Source organism: Corvus hawaiiensis, chromosome 4, assembly GCF_020740725.1.
Source record: "Corvus hawaiiensis isolate bCorHaw1 chromosome 4, bCorHaw1.pri.cur, whole genome shotgun sequence".
NCBI classification, from domain to species: Eukaryota; Metazoa; Chordata; class Aves; order Passeriformes; family Corvidae; genus Corvus; species Corvus hawaiiensis.
The window spans coordinates 69,456,080-69,476,170 of record NC_063216.1 but is presented as its reverse complement, the minus strand read 5'-3'; the positions used below and the strand labels follow the sequence as shown (position 1 = coordinate 69,476,170).

Sequence of the window (20,091 nt, the reverse complement as noted above, 5' to 3'; positions counted from 1 at the left end):
CTTTTATGATTATATGTAAGTTAAGAGGGCATACTTCCACCTGCTTCATTTCCCCTGCTCAGTTTTTATGCACGCAAGCTCACACTGTGTCCCAAAAGATTGACTGAGCTGGGGCTATACGAAAACTCTGCCCTCAAGTGTAAGCATTTGTATCTGTCTTTTTGTTCTTTGATGCAGCTTGAATTTTATGAAGTTTCACAGAGATATTATGAGCTGGAAAAAAATTACCGCCATTTGACAGATGAGTGAACTAAGCACAGAGAGGTTAGTGGCCGTGGTGGGAGCTCTGAGGTACAGCAGACACAGAGTGTGGGAACGTGGCTGTCAGCCCTGACTGCTAACCTGCCACCATCTCAGGTGCTCTGCTGAGCCTCAACAATTTCTCAAACAGACAGATTTCAAACATTCTATAAACTTTTTGCTTTCTTTTTTCTTTGTAAGGTTATTTGTATACATCAGGTTCAACTCAGATAAGAGACCAGAAATAATTAGCTGCCATTAGGCTGACAGGTAAAACATGGAGAAAAAGGTTTTAGAGGGTCTCCAGCAGTGTCAGGCACATCAGGGGTGGGGATTACTGAGGGAATCCTCTTGAAACTCATGTCAGAGTAGAAGTTGGTGCCTATTGCAGTCATTTTTTTATGATGTGGAAAATTCGGGGGTTTTATTTGTAGTTCAATTTGTGCATGTGATGTGGCTCAGGGGTAGATGGGTCATGGCTCTCTTTGAGGCTCACATTACTGACAGCTGCAGTGTTCACTTAGGACTGGAAACAAAAACTAATCAAAATTCAGAGAATGAGTTTTAAAACTCAGACCTTCTGATTCAGCCAAAAAACTGTAGTTTCCATGTCTATTCATTAAGCTTTACCTCTTCAATTGCCCATGGTCAGGCAGACCAGGAATTAATGTAATCAGGTGCAATCTAACTGGTATTGATGAAACTTAGCTGATTAATATCAGTCCAGAATCATGCCTCACATTTCAAGGAATATTATTATAATTATGATGATTATTATATGCCTCTTCTGCTTCCAATCCATTTATTGGAATGCCTTCCTTCTTCATTTATTTCCCACTCTGAATACATTCTACACCTTTATTTTTTTGCCTGCAATTTCCTCCCTTGCTGTTCGCAGTTTCTCAGAGGGAACGTGATCTCAGTATCATTGTCTTTCACGTCAGGCTGGGACACCTGCATTTGTTAAGCAGGTTTGAAATGGAAAAACACTTGGAGTCACTCCTGTTCTCTTGCTGTCAGCTTGAGGGAGATTCCCTTTTGTTTGTCCATCTCGACTTGACTCACAGACTGCTGAGCTGATGCAAGGCTGCAAATGGCTCCCAGTGGAGAATTAGGAAAGTGGTGAGGAAAAATCTGCCTCTTCATTTCTAGTGGTGGATTGATATTCTGGAAACATAGTAGCTTTTTCATGACTATGTGAAATCATAGCAGTGGAGAACTGTTTTCAAGTGGATTTCTGGAAGGAACAAGTAAATGGCAAAGGAAACCATGCTGTTCATTTTTATGAATTTTAGAGGATTACCTTATAATTTCATACATTGACCTTAACTTGAAAAAATTTCACTTGCACTTGTTTGATGACTTCTTATGCCTGATTTACAACATAAAATATCAATTGTGAAATACACTTGGAAACAGCTCAGGCACTGCTACTTTGCATTAATGTTCTGCAGCGCACAGTGCTTCATCCTTTCCTATGACCCAGGGAATTTAATTCACTGCTTTACCATTATCAGAAATAATCAAATAAGATTTTCAACAAAACTCAAGTATACCATAAGCTTTCTATGTGAACACATGTAAGTGACTTGATTTGTCAGATACAAATTTGTGTTTATAGCGGAGTCAGCAGTGCTACTGAGAAAGAAATAAAAAGTGGGATTTGGGGACAAATATTTCCTTTTCACTTATTAAGGAAGAGGCTGAGCAACAGTAGCAAGTCTATTTTTAGAAGCAATGGGAGAACTATGGCCTATAAGCTATCTGTTATTGGGAGTGTTTATATATAGATATATATAGAGAGATGTGTAGGTACAGACTATTAGAATCCCTTGCTTTAAGCAATTTTATTTAATCAATAGCTTTCTGTTCCCTACTTGAATATTTATTTTAAATGTTGTATTAAGTCTTCTTTGAAACAATGGAACATTCCTTTATGTGAGGATCTGTCCATCATGGTTCAATACTGAGTCAAAGCAAATGGTAAAATATTGAGTCAAAGGGAATGAGTATGAAGGGAATGAGTCCTTCCCTCTGTGTACTTTTCTGGGGTGTGACAAAAAGGTAGATAGGAACCTACTTTACAAATAGGAAAGGTTATTAGGACACAAGGACCTGGCGTCAGGCATTATCAGTATTTTCTGTGCCAATACCCAGGATAAAATCTCCCCTCAGGTTCTGATTTCAGTTGGGGGCTATGTTTGAGGACTCAAGACAATTTAGGAATTTTAAATGTGTGGCATGTGCTAATGGATCATTGACATAAACCGGTTCTTCAGAGGCTCAGCAGCCTTACATTCCTTTGCAGGTAAGGTCACTGTCAACACGCTTAGTGCCCTGTATGTCAGGGTTACAGGTACTTGACACATTGCAGGCAAAAAAAACCACAAAAGGCTTCAATTCCTTTCTGCACTTCTGATTGAGAATTTTGTAAGGTAAGAGTCTAATGTTAGAGAGAGAGAATTGATAAAAGGATGCAAAGAAGCAGAGGCAGACTGGAATGAAGTTGTGTATGTGTGTGAGTGTGTTATTCCCTTAAGTAGGAGAAGAAATACACACACACCCTTCTCCTTTCCTCTGAGAAACGATCTGCAGCAGTTTAACACTTCGGTGGGTCCTGGCAGTCAGTAAATCTCTCTCAGAGTTTCATAGCTTTGCTAATACTGGCACCCAGGCTAGACCACAGCTGTGCTATCACAAGATTTAGTTCCAGTAAATTTTCTTCAGAAGGAACTGTTTTATCATGCCATTGTATAATGAGAATAAATGTCTCTGTAGAAAATTCTCATGAAAAATTCATGCCTAACATGCCCTGAGCATGTACCATTGATAGTTACACATTTTTAAGTCTTGTCAGCTTTCAGTTTCTCTTTTCCTTCTTTTTTTTAAAGACAAAATACTGCAATCTGCTCTGTGTCAGGTCCTTAAATATCAATATTCTGTCTTTAAACCCTTTTTTTGAAAATAATAATGATAATAATAAATAGTAGTAGTATCTGGCTTCCCCAAGTGAAATAAGGAAATGTAAATTACTTACAGTAATCATCTTACCCTGCAGCTCAAGCTACAGAATTTAGTCACTGAGCTTAAAGCAAAACCAAAATTGAACTTTTTCAGCTTACATTGTCTTCATTATGAATTGCCAAACAGGAAGCTGAAATTTCCTTTCCTTGGTATCAAACTAATAAAAATACATGTAGATACTTGTCTATATTGTGCTCTACTAATGTTCTACCAACTACACAACTCTACATTGCTCTTAAAACTTTTGAAGGCTGAAAAAAATCTGTACCACGTGTTCTCATTCTTCAGAATCAGTATTGAGCAAATAGATTCATTTACTCAGTCTAATTTCTAGGTCCTTCCGGTAAGAAGAATTCTATGTACTGTGCTTTTTCCAAGTTAAAATGCTTATTCTTGTCATTATCCCACACTCTGACTTTTTGTTGCCTTTCCCTGGTCTTTTGATTATGAACCAAACATGGTTTAAGGGAAAAGGGGTTTTTACCTTGGTATTTATTTAAGGATCCTTAAAGGTGCACCACTTTGTCCAGGTGGAATGCACCGAAGTGCACACCAAAATGCACACACCGACGATAGATCACGTATACAATTTATAGACCTTGCAAATTAGCAGATCTATCAAAGATTCCCCAACGAGAGGCTTGAATGAACCCCTCCATCCCGAGGAATCCCAACCTGGATGGGCCTGTCTTAGTTTACAGGATGTTCTAGGGAAGACCTTGGTTTCTCAGGATAGCATAGGGCTTTCTGGCCTCCAAATGTGAGGCCCCCAGGATGTTTGGTCTCCTGGCTTAAGGGAATATTGGGTCTAAGCTAAGTTATCAGACTTAAGGAATTACAAGTATGCATGCTAAAAGCACTGGGGATACATAAAAGCTATATGAAAGGGTATAGAAAAGGTATATATAAAAAAAGGCAAAAAATCATCATGGCATCATTTTCTGCCACATCAGAAATACTTCAGTGGCTGTCTCAGCCTTTAAGCGCCTTCGCAGATGGACTCCTGCATCTCACATATTCTTTCCACATAAGAAATTTGGAAAATGAATCACAAATTTCCCTTCAGTCTCACTCATCACATCTACTCTGCAAAGACACTGTCATTGCCACATATTCCTGCTTCTTACTCCTTTGTTCTGAGTGGATTTCTGAGGCTTGGAACTGTATTTTGAGAGGGAAGCCATGATAAAATATCTTCACCTTCCTTTTTCTTTTTACCTTACAGAGCAAAATATTAACTCCTACCAATAGGACTTGATTATTTCTTGAATTTCATAAAAAAAAGCTTTCTTCTTACTGTGTTTACATGTAGATAGAGTTATTCTTTGGAAGGTTTATCTTTCATGTCATCAGTTATCATAGCATTTTATTATTGGATATGAATGTATATTACATCCTGCAGTAGTGCCCTTTTACCTGTTTATATTGTGTTTTACCTTAAGATCATTAGGATAGATTCTTCCTCTGTGTCTGAATAGCAGCTACTACAGAATATACTGATTTTGGTTGATCTTTTGTATAGAATGGCAACAGTAATGGTAATAACTCCAATCTTACTATGACTTATGTTAATATATGAGAATAATACTACATTAGTATTCCTGTATGAGGATTCATTTCATCATTCTTACTGACCCCAAACTCTAGAAATTGCTGAACATTTCTTACCTTTCTCTGTCTCACAGTGCTTGCTTTGATGGCTTCCTTTTATAATTAATGAAGGTTAATCTGATTTTTTATTTATCTCTCTCTCTTTGTTACTTGTTCTCACCTATTCCAGATCAAGGCACTGTACAAAAAGTTGTTGTCCTACCCACCAACTTCTCTGCAAGTGGAGAACTCATTTTAGAAGAGCTGGAGGTTTTTCAGGTTTGGCTTTCCCCTTTTGTTTTTCCAGTGTGTATGTTCACACAAGCACTTTGTTCTAACAGACTTTGGCAAGGGCAACTGTGACTTGATAAAAGATCAAGTAAATGTGCATGCTGTCAGTTTGATAACCACACATAGAGGATTACAAAGTGTTAACTGTTATGAAGGCTACAGATAGCTGAAGTCCTTTTCTTCTCCTATATTTCAGTTGCCTACTTTTTTATGTTGATATATTGGCTAGAAGGATTTTGATAATCACTTTTTTAGGAGGTCATGTTATAATGGCTTCCAGAAGGAGACTTTTATCATTGGCATCACTTATAGAGACTATTGCTATGTATGGTTGGAATCTAAGATTTCTTTACTTTGATTATCAGATAATCTTCCTGGTTCTCAGTTGCAAAATGAAATCAAATTAGTGTTGTTTTTGCTTAACTCCTGTTCTTCAAACTCACATGCCTCTGGAGTCAAGAGAGCTACAAGTTTAACACAACATAAGCTGAAAAGAAACACAAAACGTACAGAGAGATAAGGGAATAGCCTCTGTCAATCATTCTGGCATGTAACAGCTTGTAATAACCTAAAGAAAATGTTCGCCCTCATGTTGAAAAACCCCTTTCAAATATTTGAATGGGCTATTCATTAGACATTAGACAGTATGCATCGATAAACTTAGTTAAGGATTTTATCATGGCCTTTTCTCTGTTTCATTGAGAGAATGCAGAAAGGAAATTTTAAGCTTCTTTATAGAGGCAGCATTACAAGTTTCTTTAAGAAAAAGAATACACTCAGTGTTAACACTCATAAAGGCATAGTTAGTCTTTCTAGGCTTTTGTTGAAGATTTCCCTTTAAAAAGGATATATGTGAGTGATATTACTTAAAACACACTCTTCACCAATGTATTGCTAATTCTATTTACTGAAACATAAATGATTACAGCATGAAGATAGGTGGGCTGAGAGGTAGCCTCACCCTAAACCTAGTTTCTGGGCCTCTATGCACAGACCCTTTTATCTTGAACCCTAAAAATCACGGTATTGTAAGCTCTGCTGTTACAATCTGTGTGGCGTCATGGTGTTTATATGAGTCTCTCCAAGAGAACAGGGATGAGGTCATGGGCTCTGTGCTAGTTAATATCAAGGGTAGCAAAGCAGAGATCCTCTTCCAGAGCATGAACAAAGAAAGGAGAATGTGGCATCAGGTCCAATGTTGCATTTGACCTTGAGTCTCCAGACAGTTCATAAAGCAGCACTAAACTTCTCCAAACCTTGGCCAATTCACATGATTCGCAGCCAGATTTTCTGGTCCTGACCTCCCTGCTGTGTTGTGGTCCACTGCAATTAATCCTAGCCCACTGTTATGGCTTTCCTTTGTGACTGAGCAAATGCTGAATCTTAAAAAAATGCTGAACATTTTTATTACCATCGATTTTATCACTTGTTTGGATGAACATAATGACTTAAGGCAAGGAATGTAACAATTCTTCTTCCAGCTTTTTAATATTTGATTTGGACACAGACATTAATAGAGTGCTATGAAGACACACAGTAGTATAGAATACTGTCTCTGGGAAAGAAATTTTCAAGAACATTCATGCCATTTTAAATATTTTTGCCATTGATAATCTGAATTTACATGTTGCATGGTAACCAAACTGTATGCACTGATAATTTGTAGGAGAAGTATGCCATATTTTTATCTGGATCATATAATAAACATTCATGAGCTATTTTATGATTTTTCCTTATCATCATCATCAAAGAAAAAACATTGTTTCTTATTACAAAGTTAAAGTAATGGCTCCCATATTGCTGAGATAGCACAGATGCAGGTTAATTACAAGTGTACTAAAACCTTTTAGAAACACACGAGTAATAATAATGTGGTTGAGTTTCAACAATATATTTTGTGAGACAATTATTCTTGATATGTCATTTATTTAGTTTTGAAACTAGCAATACTTAGTAGGAGGGAGTGGTTCCTTTCCAGGATATAAAAATATATTTTTTTCTTAGATATTACTTAGGTTTTAGTGCTTTTTGAAGGTTAATGTTGGGACAGAGTTCTTGACAATGGTTTGTCACTTTGTCTTTCAGAGTAATTCTCCTATAACAACAATGAAGATTTCATCTAAAAAGGTAAGGAAAAGTGGAATGCCTGCTTAGTGCTTACTAACTGAGAAGCAAATTGACTCAGATATTAGAATATCGATTCTTGTGGAGCACACTAAATACGGGCAAATTTTCCATAATGAATATGGAAAACTTGACTGATATTTGCAGGAGCTGTTTACATGCCCTTCGGCCACTAAGATAAAACAATTTTTATTCATTACGTATCATTTTGAATTCACTGAAAGTGTCAATTTTTTTGTTGTTTTGTTTGACAATTAAGGAATCAAAAAAATACTAAAAGAGGAAATTCATCCTCCCTGGTTTTTTTTCTCTGAGTCCTAAATAGAAACTTTTCCTTGGAAGTCTGTCTGATCAATGTAAAAAGGCCGTGTTGGGGCTGTTGGGTCCATCGTGCAATTGTGCAGGTTTGTTTATTAGTAATAAACAATTACAATAAGAATGATGAAAGCAGCTGAAAGGATTTCTGCTGAAATGTTTAACACACAAGCTAAAAATGTGTATTTTCTGATTTTGCAAGCAAGACATTGCTCAATATTTTACAAAGCTACTACTAAGTAAATATTTTTCCCTAACTTGAATTCAATATGCTTTGTCATTTTTATGACAAGAAGATCAAAGGAATTTCAAGGGATTTTGTTCAATATTAATTTATATTTTAAGAATGATTAATTGTTTTTGAGTAAAACAGTAATTTTGGCCAAGACTTTGGTAATGATCTACTCACTTTGAACTTCTCTTGCAAAAGCTCTGTTGTGTTGTGAAAGTTCTCTTGGCTTATTTTTCCAGGTATATAAGGCTATCAGAATCTGGCCCTAAGCCTCAGCATAATCTCTAGGTTTTACATCTTGGAAATGTATGCACTGGAGGATCCAACTAGGAACTCTCCATAATATTTATTAAACTGACTATGTGCAGAGAAAATACTTAGTTCAAAGGCTTGAGCCAATAATCCTTACTGAATAAGAACCAAGTTCTCAAATCTGAGCAATATTAACTCAGCCTGTCTGCCCTCAAACAGAACACTGACACTCAATGTCCAAAAAGCCATTAACCTTCCCCAGTGTTTCTAGGTGTTTTCTAGCAGGAAGGTGAAAAAAATAGAGGCCTGTTCACCTGGGAGATTTCTGTTGATCTTGGCTTTATATTTGTGGCTCCCCTCTTGGTCTTGGGTTAATTCCAAAATTAATTGAAATGTTTTTTGGGTGTGTTAGCCAGGTCTGGGGTGAAACTCCTCCACATCTGAAATAAATCTTTTCCATTCCTCCTGCAGCAACAGTTGTACGTGAGCTCAGATGAAGGGGTCACCCAGGTTTCCTTGCATCGCTGCCACATCTACGGCACTGCCTGTGCTGACTGCTGCCTAGCCCGAGATCCATACTGCGCCTGGGATGGCAACTCCTGCTCCAGGTTTTATCCTACAGGAAAAAGGTGAGCAGTATTAAGCAGTCTGGTGAAGCTTGCAAGGGAAGATCGCTTTTTTTCTGCTGTGTAGCCTGGAGTGTTGTGATGGAGAAGTGGGATGTCATTCCTTTTGTGAGCATGTACAAACAATACCTCCACAGCTATTGTGCTTGGAATTATTCATCACTTAGGACTGAATGCTGCAAGAGTGTATGGTAAAGAGCATGGCTTTTCATATTTAAAGTAATGGATGGGAGAAAAAAGAAAAGGAAAAAAATCGTTCTTAATCATAAATATTAATCCTTCTGTCTCATGCACACAAAATCAGTGAGACATTTGTTCCCTTCATTTAAATTCAATTACTTACTATGGATGTAATTATGATAGCCCTAAATAGAGCAAAAGATCTCTCAGGCTGTCTGAGGAATAAACCCATTCATACTTTTTTGTTCCTCATTTGCTCCTAAGTGAGAATTATTTTCAGGAGAATTTTAGGCAAATGTGATTTCCATGTAATGCCTGTGGATTTGGGTTTTTTGACACGAGGTTTATTAAAGCAGACAGGGAAAGCAATTTGTTTAATTTACAAGAGAACTAATAGTCCATCTCTTAATCTTATGTAAAACAGGAGTCTCTTTCCTCCTCCCAAGGGAAATATTTAATAGCAGAAGGCTGTAGTGAGCTTTTGTCTTAATAAGATTTCACTTCATATACAAACAAAGCTGCAGAATACACAATGAAGCGTTACTGCAGAGGAGACAAACCTTTCAGCTGTATGCTCTCTACAACTACCTGGAAGGAGGTTGTAGCCAGCTGGCGGTTGGACTCTTCTCCCTGGTGACAAGCAAGAGGACAAGAGGAAACAGCCTCAAATTGTGCCAGAAGAGGTTTAGACTGCATATTCTAGAGTCATAGAATCAAAAAATGTGCTGAGTCAAAAAGGACCCACCAGGATCATTGAGTCCAACTCCTGGCCCTGCACAGGACACCCCAAGAATCACACCATGTTCCTGAGAGAACTGTCCAAACACTTCTTGAAGGTTTGGTGCTGTGATCACTTCCCTGGGGAGCCTGTTCCAGTGTCCAACCACCCTCTGGGTGAAGAATATTTTCTTGATATCCTGCCTAAACCTGTGGCTGTGCTTAGTGCCTGTACCTGAGCTGCAGGTGCAGAAGGCCATATATAGTCACTGAGTTTTACTCCTGTACCCTCATAGAGGGAGACAGTTGATAGAAACAGGCAAAGCTTGGATCTGCTGGTAATAATGTCATCCCCTGGGATTAAAGACAATTGTTTTTGTTATTGCAAAATTTTCTTGACTCATTCCTTACTTGAGATTACAAGTTAAAGCCCAAACTGGGCACGTAGCAATTGGTAAAGTACATGGGGTTGTTAACTGCTTTCATTCAGAGTATTCAGCCACCAGTCTGGAAACTCACTGTTTTCTTCCATGGAACAAAGATCAGAAGACAGGGGGAGGAAAGAAAAGAAAAATCTCCAAGTCTCAGGCCACCTAACTCCTACACTAACATAGCTGCCAAAAGGAGCAGTCAGGTACACCCAGCCTGTGCAGTTTCCAGTTTGCCATCCCCATTATATACACCTACCCAGGGTTATTTCCACTGGGGCTTACTTTCATGCTGATATTTTGTTTGCAATTTGCTCTTTATGTCAAACCAAAATAAACACCTCAAGCTGTATGGAAAAAAGTCTGCTTTTCATATGTGAAGGAAATGAGTTGTCCGTTTATCTAACAAGACAGATTATGAAGAAGAAAACATTGGTAATTAGAACCAAATCCCATTGTCTAGACAACAGTTTCTGCTGTATGCATTTGCTTGTTTGCTTCTTTTGACACTTCTGTCTCCTGTGAATTACTGTAGCTCCTCATGCAACATCGATTTACTCCAAAACACCTTATAGTATTTTTATTTTCTAACCACCACTTTTTTTTTTTTTAAATAAATGTCTAACTGCTAAGTTTACATTCTCAGAACTGCTTAATGCAAGCAACATGCCATTTCTGACAGTGTGGAGCAGGTCTTGGTAGCACAAGAACTCTGACATTCACTCAGAAATCCTTCATTGTCTCCTTTGACTCATGTAAATGGTTCACAAGGGTTAAGACCCCAAGGCATAAAATGAAATATTTCTGATGGTTAACATAAAAACTATACTTGGAATTTCAAGAATTACTCCTTTGAATCATCACCTTTCAAATATTTCCTTTTCAAACGATGCAGTGAAGGATTGGGTGACAGGGGATTATGAGCACTCTTACTGGGTGTTTGTGCACTACCTAGTACAATGTGGCCATAGATGTCCCTTCACTCAGTAGTACTGGAGCTCCAGGGGCTTTTTATGGTTTCTGATCCTCAAGTCCTTAGTGCATGGTTCAGAATACAGCTCCTAAATATCCCAACAGTGTCCATTTGCAACAATATATCATCAAAATATTCTTTCTTGAACTTGATAAATACTGAACAACCTTACACAATATTTAGCAAAGAAAATAATATATCTCAATAATAAAAACATTTGTGTACCAGCTTTTCATGCACGGAATTCTGTGAGCTATGACCTCCTAGCTGAGGAGGACTGAAATGCCAGTATTCCCAGTCCCAGTAATTTCCCCAGAAAATTGCTTTAGAATCATGATTTTCCACCTGTCATCCAGATAGTATAACAAAGTCCCCATTTAGAAGTATCCTGATACTTGGTGAGTTTTATTATATTTTGCAAATAGTCACATCCCTTCGAATAGAGGACAGAATAGAATCATAGCTCTCCACCATTCTGGGTGAATACATCAGTCACTCTGCTGCCAAGGTGGCTGCAGGCACCAAAAAAAAGGTGCTCGCTAAAATGGAGGAGGGAACATGCCCTTTATCAAAATTTTTTGCTGGTGCATTAGATATGAGCACTATGAATCTTATGCATCTCATTCTTAGCTGCTTGCCTTTATGAAGAGTTCCAGCTGGGGTTTCTGGCTTTGAATGCCAGGTATTATGAGAATGAGCAGTCGTCTCCTTCATGTATCACCTCTGATCCTTCCATCCCTATACCTCCACTGCACAACTGCTTTACCTACAAAAACTGCAACCATTTTATAAGCTTCAACAAACTGATTCTTCATCTAAACAATATCTTCACTCCAGCAAGCCTGCCAAGAGTAAAGCACACACACAGTAGGTCATGAACTATCCTTAACATTTGATCTAGAAAAAATAGAAAGACACAAATCCACAAATAAAAAAGTGGTTCTTTTCAGTGTAGCTGTTTTAGAATAACATTTTGTTTTTACAAAATATTGCAGGAGGAGCCGTAGACAAGACGTGAGACATGGAAACCCTCTGACTCAGTGCCGAGGTTTCAACCTGAAAGGTACTATAATTTAGAGATCCTCATGCTATATAAAGATCACTTGGCTTTCCTTTACATGATTCATTGTAACTGATGTTATCTGTATGGTTTACTGGTAAAACATGGTTATTTTCCAAGTCTGAGTTTTGTTTTGATTTGGTTTCAGCATCTTTCTTTGCAATTACATGAAACTTGCACATATATGATAAAATGATGAGCTCTGAAATGCATAGTTCAGCATACTTGAATTGGGAAGCTGACACTGTTGACTAGAAAAAGGTACAGTTAATTTGAGGACTTCTCTACTTCTATTTCTCTTCAGTCTTTATTAATGCCTTTTCGTTCATTTAAGCTTTGGGCCTCAGAAGTTCCCATACTGAGTTTTGGAGCACACCTTTCAGCAAACAGCAGGATCTAGGACTGTCTTTTGAGTTATGATTATTCCCTTCTTCCTTTATGTAGGAAAAAAAAACGTATTCCAAATTTCTTTATGAAGTCTCTTGTTTCCAGCTGTGCAACAGTTTAGTCAGCCTGGCATGGAACGGGTGGCCAGGGGAGCCAAGACTCTGCCCTCCCAGCTACCATTTTCTCCAGAGTGATGGACACCAGTCAAATATGCCCAAAGTCATAGTAAGACTAAACAGATATATGAAGGCACCTCAATCCTCTTCAATTCTATACATGTCTGAGCTAGGCAGTGGCAATGTGTGCCATCAGACCAAGGACACACATCAGAGTATTATGCTCCTTTCACCTCTATTTACGAGCCTGAATTCTAAAGTTAATTTTCATCTGTACCGCCTGGAGACCAAATAGTAGAGCTGATCGTGAAATTTTATATTGTTTTTTTCCTAATCAAAGAATAATACTTTAAGAGTTACATTTAAAAGGTTTTGTTAATAATAATTCTACTGAAACAGTCTCCACTGGTTGTTGGAAGAATCTCCTGGATCAAAAAAGATCACAGCACGCTGGGTGTAGATCCCTCTGCTTAAATGAGCCTTTCCCCCTGAGTCAGTATTAGCTAATTTATATGAAGCTGAAGAGCTTGAACAGGTAATTCCAAGAGATGACCCCAGTGTTAGAGAATACACCTGAGCTCTGAGAAATCCATGTTGAAGCAACTTGAGCTGCATGTCTTCCCCTGCAGGCATGTGCTGAGACCTTCCACCCATTGTCTGTCCCAAGGGTGGGTGTCTCCTCCTTCCATGTGGAAAATGTGAGAATGTCAGCTGTCTGCATTCTGGCCTGAGGGGAAACAATTGTTTCAACCTTGACTGGCTTGTGAAACAGGTTTCTTGTTTTTCAACCACTTTTTTAATGTGGATGTATTTATAGGTTTATGTGTTTTAGCATCTTTGTAAAGGAAGTTTTGGTGCCAGCAGGGGGATATAGCATAGGTAGGGCAGTTGTTTCCCCAATGGAAAAAAAAGATAAAGAGCAATTTAGACCCTTGCAAAATATAATTAGAGCCATTTATAGCAAAATTACTATGTTTGGGGAAGAAATGAAATCTACCTAAAGGACAAAAGACCAGATAGTCAAGCAAAGCCAAGGAATCTTCCAAGCTCATAGAGAAACGAAATGCTGAATTGAAGTCTTTAAACATTGTAGACCTCTAAGCATGTATAAACTCAAGATTTTTGGCACATTGTTATTTTTAAGTAAATCATCAAGAATCTTGTATGACTGCTTTTCATGTCTGTTTAATACCATTATATTTGTGTTAGCCCTTATAGCCATTACAGAAATGCATTTTGAATGCAAAGTATTTCCACATTATTCTCCTAAAAGTTAGAATTTGTTTTGGTACAACTTCCTAAATGTGCTGAAGGACTAGAACCAGGCAAAGTCTCCTTCCTTCAGAAGAATGGATTTCAATTTCACATATCAGTTGATGAAAGAAGCTGAAAAGAATGGGAGTTAAAGTAGAGTCTGAGGAAAACCAGTCTTAGAACTGTGCAAAAACAGTTAGATTTTAGACACGTAGACCTCTAGGTATTTGCAATTCTCATATTATTTGGTATCCATTATTCCTTTCTCAAAAAACAAAAAAAATTATATTTCATATATGAGGCAAGTTCTTAAATCTGGAGGCGCTTTTTTTTCAGAACAAATACTATGATTTGGGCCAAGCAATAAGCATCCAGAAGTTCCTACTGGTGACTGCCAATTATTCATCTGTCGAGACTATAAAGGGACACAACAAGTCTAAGTGATGACATATGCTTAGCACTTGCCCAGGTGTTGCTGGAGTGCTATAAATCTGTCTTTCTCTCTGTTGCTGGCCTGTCTACATATTCATCACATTTCAGGTTGAGAGCCAAGTCCCTTCCTTGTGTTGGAAGAGAAGCAGAGGAGCAGGAGCCCAGCCTGCCCTCTCTCCTCCCTGGGATGCTGCAAGCAGCTGGAGTAGCTGGAGCCCTCTTTAGGGCATGATGCTTTATTTTGGTCATACAACCATGTTGCTCCAACTCATAAATGGTGAAGTGTGAAGAAATATATTAAATCCTTCATTCTCTTTTGGAGTAGTAAAGAATGAGACAATTTCACAGAAAAATATCCCTGAGCTCAGTTACCCCATCAGCAAAGTTTACCAGCCTATAGGTGTCCTAATTTCTCAGAACAGACCATGTCACTCTGAAAATTGGTATTTCAAACTGAATGGACTTCCTCACATATTATTTAATTTCTTTGAATTTTTTTCCCAAAAATTAATTATTTTTGGCAAATATCAGAATCAGGCATACTTCATTTAATGTATATTTCAAACAGTTTTGTGTTTTCTTAATCAAATCACCATTCAAAATATCCTGAACGGTTTTTTTTTTTCTGTCTTTCTAGCATACAGAAATGCTGCAGAAATAGTTCAGTATGGAGTAAAAAACAACACCACCTTTCTGGAATGCACACCTAAATCTCCTCAGGCTTCTATTAAATGGCTGCTACAGAAAGACAATGACAGGAGGAAAGAGGTGAGTCATGTGAGCAGGAGCTCTGGAGGATTCTCAGTCAGGAGAATCACATTCCCTCCCCAGACAGAGGCGAGGGACAGTTTGTGTTTTTATCAGGGTGTCTGGCTACAGTGAAGCTGGAGAGTTTGTGTGGATGCAGGACAGTGACCAGCATTTACTCATATGAGTAAGTGCAGACTTTCAGTACAGCCGGGACTTCACCCTCAGCCCCAGTGATTTCTGTCAGACCAGAACAGCTATCAGGAAATTAAAGAATCTTTGCTTCACACCTTACTAATTGCAAACTGAATGTTTGCAGCACTCAGAACTTCTTATTGATCTAAAGGAAATAGGCACACATACAATAACTTGTATAAAGTTCAGGAAGAAGTCAGCATGCAGTAGATCCTCTGTGCTATTGAAGGGATAAAGGCAAAAGTGGGAGAAATGTGAAAGGTTTCTTTAGCAAAAAACTAGTCCAGGTTAACACGTATTGACAAAAGCATTTCCTCACCATGGTGCAATCACATTTTCCATTACTGCACTCTCTAAGGCTCTCAAGTTTCAGCACTGTAACATACAGTATGATTGTTTATGGGGAATGTGCCTTCCTTAAGTAATGTAAAAGGGGAAAAAAATCCATTTCAAATCCAAGGCACTTACTATATGAATAAAAAGAAACATCTTTCAAAAGGAACTTTTAAGTAATGTGGTGTCTGTTGATAGGTTATAAATACTGAAAAAGCATTATTCTCCTATCAGGCCATTTTCCAAAAACAGAGGGGACTCACAAATGTCTCACTGAGTTTTCTCACTATTCAAAGACTCAAGCCATGTCTTGGCAATAGGTGCAGTTCTTTAATCCATTGCTTCAGCAGAACATCTCCCTTTTTTGTTCTTATGTTCAGTATCTGTATTAGAATCAATGCAGTTTCAAAGTACAATGGGCAGACTAAAGCAATCAAAGCGTTAATTAGTTTTCAAGCTCTCAGATTTCTGGAAATCTTCCACAATTTCTACAAAAGTTTACAATAGCAGAATATTGTATTAAGTAAATTAGTGCCCAAGAGAACCAAGTATAATGCAAAGTCCAGTAGCAAAATAGAAAAACCATTCAGAAAAATACCAGCAGTGGTTTCGTTTCAGGATGGATTGAACTAGCAATTTTTAATTCACACTGATAGGCAAAGGGACATCTGCATATTCATTTATAATTGGATGATAACAAGCTGTGGTAACTTGCTTCCTTCAGATGATGTGGTCATCTCCTGGGATAGTACAGAGTCCAAAGCCAGAAAGGAAATAGGAGAATACCAGTGCTCCTGGTTAACAGAAAGCCAAGTCCCACTTGAGACCACTGTGATGATAATATTTATACAAGGCTATAGACTCTGCAGAGCAGATAGAGTTCTTCAGCAGGAACCTGCTCAAAGTCAAAATATTTAACCAGAAGCCACCTTGAGTCCAATGCCAAATTAGCCTCCCTGGTCTTGCACCTTTCCCCCACTGAGTCTCAGCAGCAATTTCTGATGCTAAGAGAGATATTCTCAGGCATGCAACAGGGCAAATAAAAGTTCTTTACTTCAACTCTATTATTTGAACATTACAAAACCTCTTATTTCATGTGGTTTCCAGATTTTCATCTTTGTCTTCATCCTGATCAAATTTATTCTAACATAAGAAATAAAAATAGTTAAGTCATTTTCTTTAGCAACATTTGCCTTCCTTGAGGTAAGCTCTCTCCTAACAGTAGCAATATTGGTGGTCTCTTGAAGATAAATATATAAAAATATAATAACTTTAAGAAAGTCATGTTTGAAGTGAGACTTAGCAAAAGGTCCAATACTCTCTTGTTCCATAGCCCTCCCTAAAAAGTTCCCCTGCCTTTTTGGTCTCTAGGTCAAGCTGAACGAGAGGATCATAGCAACTGCACATGGGCTCCTCATCCGCTCTGTGCAGGACAGCGACCGGGGACTTTACCACTGCATCGCAACAGAGAACAGCTTCAAGCAGACCCTGGCAAAGATCAATTTCAAAGTGCTGGATTCAGAGATGGTGGCTGTCATGACTGATAAGTGGTCCCCTTGGACCTGGGCCAGCTCGGTACGAGCGCTGCAGTTCCACCCCAAGGACTTTGTGGGGGCTTTCAGCCACTCCGAAATGCAGATGATTAACCAGTACTGCAAAGACAGCAGGCAGGCAGGTCACCAGAGGGAAGAATCCCAGAAGATGAGAGGGGACTACAGCAAACTAAAGGCCCTTATCAATAGCAGAAAAAGTAGAAATAGAAGGAATCAATTACCTGGATCTTAATCTTATTTTATAGTAATAGATATTTTTGTCCTCAGTGTAGGGGGCTTATATTTGTCTATTGAAACAAATTTGTGCAAATCTGATAAAAAATTAAATGAAAATCCAGAAAGCCTCATAAAAGGTCTGTTTCCCAATTAAATGCAGTGTAACCTAACTAAAGAAAATAACTCAGAGCATTTTCTTTACTAGATGCTTAATGACTCTAGGCTGGGCTCTGTCCTAGAAGCAGCGCTGGTTATTCATCTTAAACCAGATTCACATTTAACACCTCAGTATTTAATTCCAGATGAATAGACATTTTTACAAAATCAGTGCATTGCCTTGCAACTCTGGAACTGTACCAACTAGACTGGTAGTGAAAGAATCCGGGTTAAGATGCGTGCTCAAAGTAGGATGGTACTAAGATTTCCTTGCACTGCATTTAAGAACATGAGTTTCTTCTTGTTTACTGCTCAATATTGGGTTTACAGCTTTCACTCATCGATCAAATCATGCGAATGCATGCAGATAGGAAGCAAGTAAAGTGTAGTAGAAATGGTTCATTCTCAGAGGTCAAATGAAGGAACAAACAGAAGAAAAACAAAGAATTTATCAGAGTAAGCACTGATTATTGTGCATAGTATGAGTTGTAATAAATTAATGAGTTTTGGAATGTAACTTAAAATATCTCTTCTCATACTGATTTTTATTAAAATAGAGTGTCCTATAACACTACATAGCTTTATAAGCGGCACAAAGGTAACATGAGAATGTTCATTATACATACAATTTTGAAAAACACCTAAGTGACTTAGGTATTTTAGCTACTTTTCAAAGGATTGCACTCCAATTTCTTTTCAAAGGACAGAATGTAGATACACTGTATAATACTTATTCAGAAATAAAAAATATAGATTATCTTTATTCTGTTCCATGATTAAATTGGAGCTGGTCTGTAATGTGGAAACAAGTCGTAAGTGTCATTGAAAATTTTAAAACATTATTTTTTCAACTGTTTTCTCAAAGTTGCAGGTATTTTAACTAGAATTTTCTAATAAAACCATTCCCATTTTCCAGTCTTTCTACCCTTTTTCTTTTCGATGTTATTTTCCAAATTTGCTCCAATTTTCAGTTCTCTGCTGAAAAGCAGATCAGGAAAAGAAAAGAAAAAAAAAAAGAATGAGGGAAAAATAAAACTGAAAAATGGGTTTGGGTCAAAAACCAAAAAGTATCACTTGAGAGACTTGTTCAAACAGAAATCTTTTGTTTAAGAAGCAGCTGTCAGGTCTAATGAAGCAAGTTTTGCTGAAAATTGGGGGAGTATGCACCAAGCCATCCTCTGAAAAGCAATCACTTTTTTTTTTTTTGAGCAGCACTAATGCCAAAAAGAGGGACAGATCATCAATCCTTTTACTGTGTAAGAGTGTTCTGGAAGCCAATGAGTCTGTTTGAAACAGTAACAGGGATTAAAAACTTATGAGCACCTTAGAAAAATCACAATTATTTATGACATTAATCAAAAATATAAACTGATGTTCAGCTCAAAAAAAGCTATGTTAAGTTAAAATTCAGCTTCTATTAGAATACTCTGGGAGTAACTCTACAGGGCATGGGGGAACACTTCTGGGTTTGTGCCTGTGTGAATTAAATCTAGAGCAATGGACGTAAGTGAATTCAATCTAGTGCAGTGGAGGTGACGCTGATATTTACCTGCCATTAGTTGGATTGTCACTTTATCACCACCTCATGAAGGATAGCTGGGAAATGAGCCCTGATCACACCATTTAAGCAGTTTCTAAATCCCTTTGATGCTGGTGGGAGCTCTTTGAATTTAATTTGTGTGTTTACTGCTTGCATGGCAGGGCCAGCCTGCTCATATATTGCCATCTAGTTAAGTGTTCTCCTTAGTCAAGGCCTAAATGCATATTTCTGCAATAGTTAGCTGTTGATAACTAAGGTCCTTCTTATGGAAACCATCAGGAAACTTTCTCTGACTTCCATGAGATTGAATTTGGCCCCAAGCGTTGGCAAAGCAAATTCTGGAGGAATCTGGCTGCTGCTTTTTTTTTTTTTTTTTTTTTTTTTTTTTTTTTTTTTTTTTTTTTTTTTCTCCCTGAGTATGACTGACTTCTGAAGTGTGTAAGTGACAAACCAAAAATTGGGTGCCATGAAATAGAACTACCTCCTGGAATGACACTAGTGGATATTCTCTGTATGCTGCCATGCTCTTCCTATCTCCCCAGCAGATTCACTGCAGTTAGTGTGATACTAACGTCTATTGTGAGGATCATAATTGCTTCCAGATGGAATACAGCGATTAATAGGTATTTCAGGGTACAATTTGCCCTTTAAGTGGTTAGGTACAGTGATATTTTAATAGGGCCCCATTAGGCCTCAGAAATTACAGTTACACTGTTTTCTAATAGAATATTGGCAATAAGGGATTCCATTAAAAAAATCTGCATAGCTCAGAGTTTCATATGATTATAAAATAATATTTTTAAAGCTGCTTCATATACCATTATTATGGTATGACTGTTTAAGGGATTATACTTAAACTAACATTTTTCCTGCTGCATGAGAACTCCAGTATATAAATATAATAAGCTTCTGTCAGTGTGTAACCGGTCCAAGCTTCCATGCTTTAGGAGCCTTCCCGCATGTATAGAGAAGTCAGGAGCCAGATGCTCAGCTGGTATAAACTAATGTAACTTCCTTGCTGTCCATGTAGCTACTGGGGTTGATACCAGCTGAGTGTTTGGCCTTAAATGTACAGAATAGACAAACTGCAATTTTTTGTTTAAAGTAGCT

At 37.9% G+C, this 20,091-nt stretch overlaps 1 protein-coding gene across 2 annotated transcripts in view; it reads left to right on the top strand.

Annotated features, from left to right (window-relative positions):
- Positions 1 to 19,449, top strand: part of SEMA3C (semaphorin 3C) — a 123,368-nt gene extending 103,919 nt beyond the window's left edge. For both annotated transcript variants that reach the window (XM_048301781.1, XM_048301780.1), the window contains 6 exons: positions 5,045 to 5,133; positions 7,231 to 7,272; positions 8,540 to 8,697; positions 11,988 to 12,055; positions 14,879 to 15,009; positions 16,888 to 19,449. In XM_048301781.1, the coding sequence (XP_048157738.1) occupies positions 5,045 to 5,133; positions 7,231 to 7,272; positions 8,540 to 8,697; positions 11,988 to 12,055; positions 14,879 to 15,009; positions 16,888 to 17,301 (902 nt within the window). In that variant the 3' untranslated portion in view covers positions 17,302 to 19,449. The remainder of the gene's footprint in view (positions 1 to 5,044; positions 5,134 to 7,230; positions 7,273 to 8,539; positions 8,698 to 11,987; positions 12,056 to 14,878; positions 15,010 to 16,887) is intronic.
- The last annotated feature ends 642 nt before the right edge of the window (positions 19,450 to 20,091 follow it).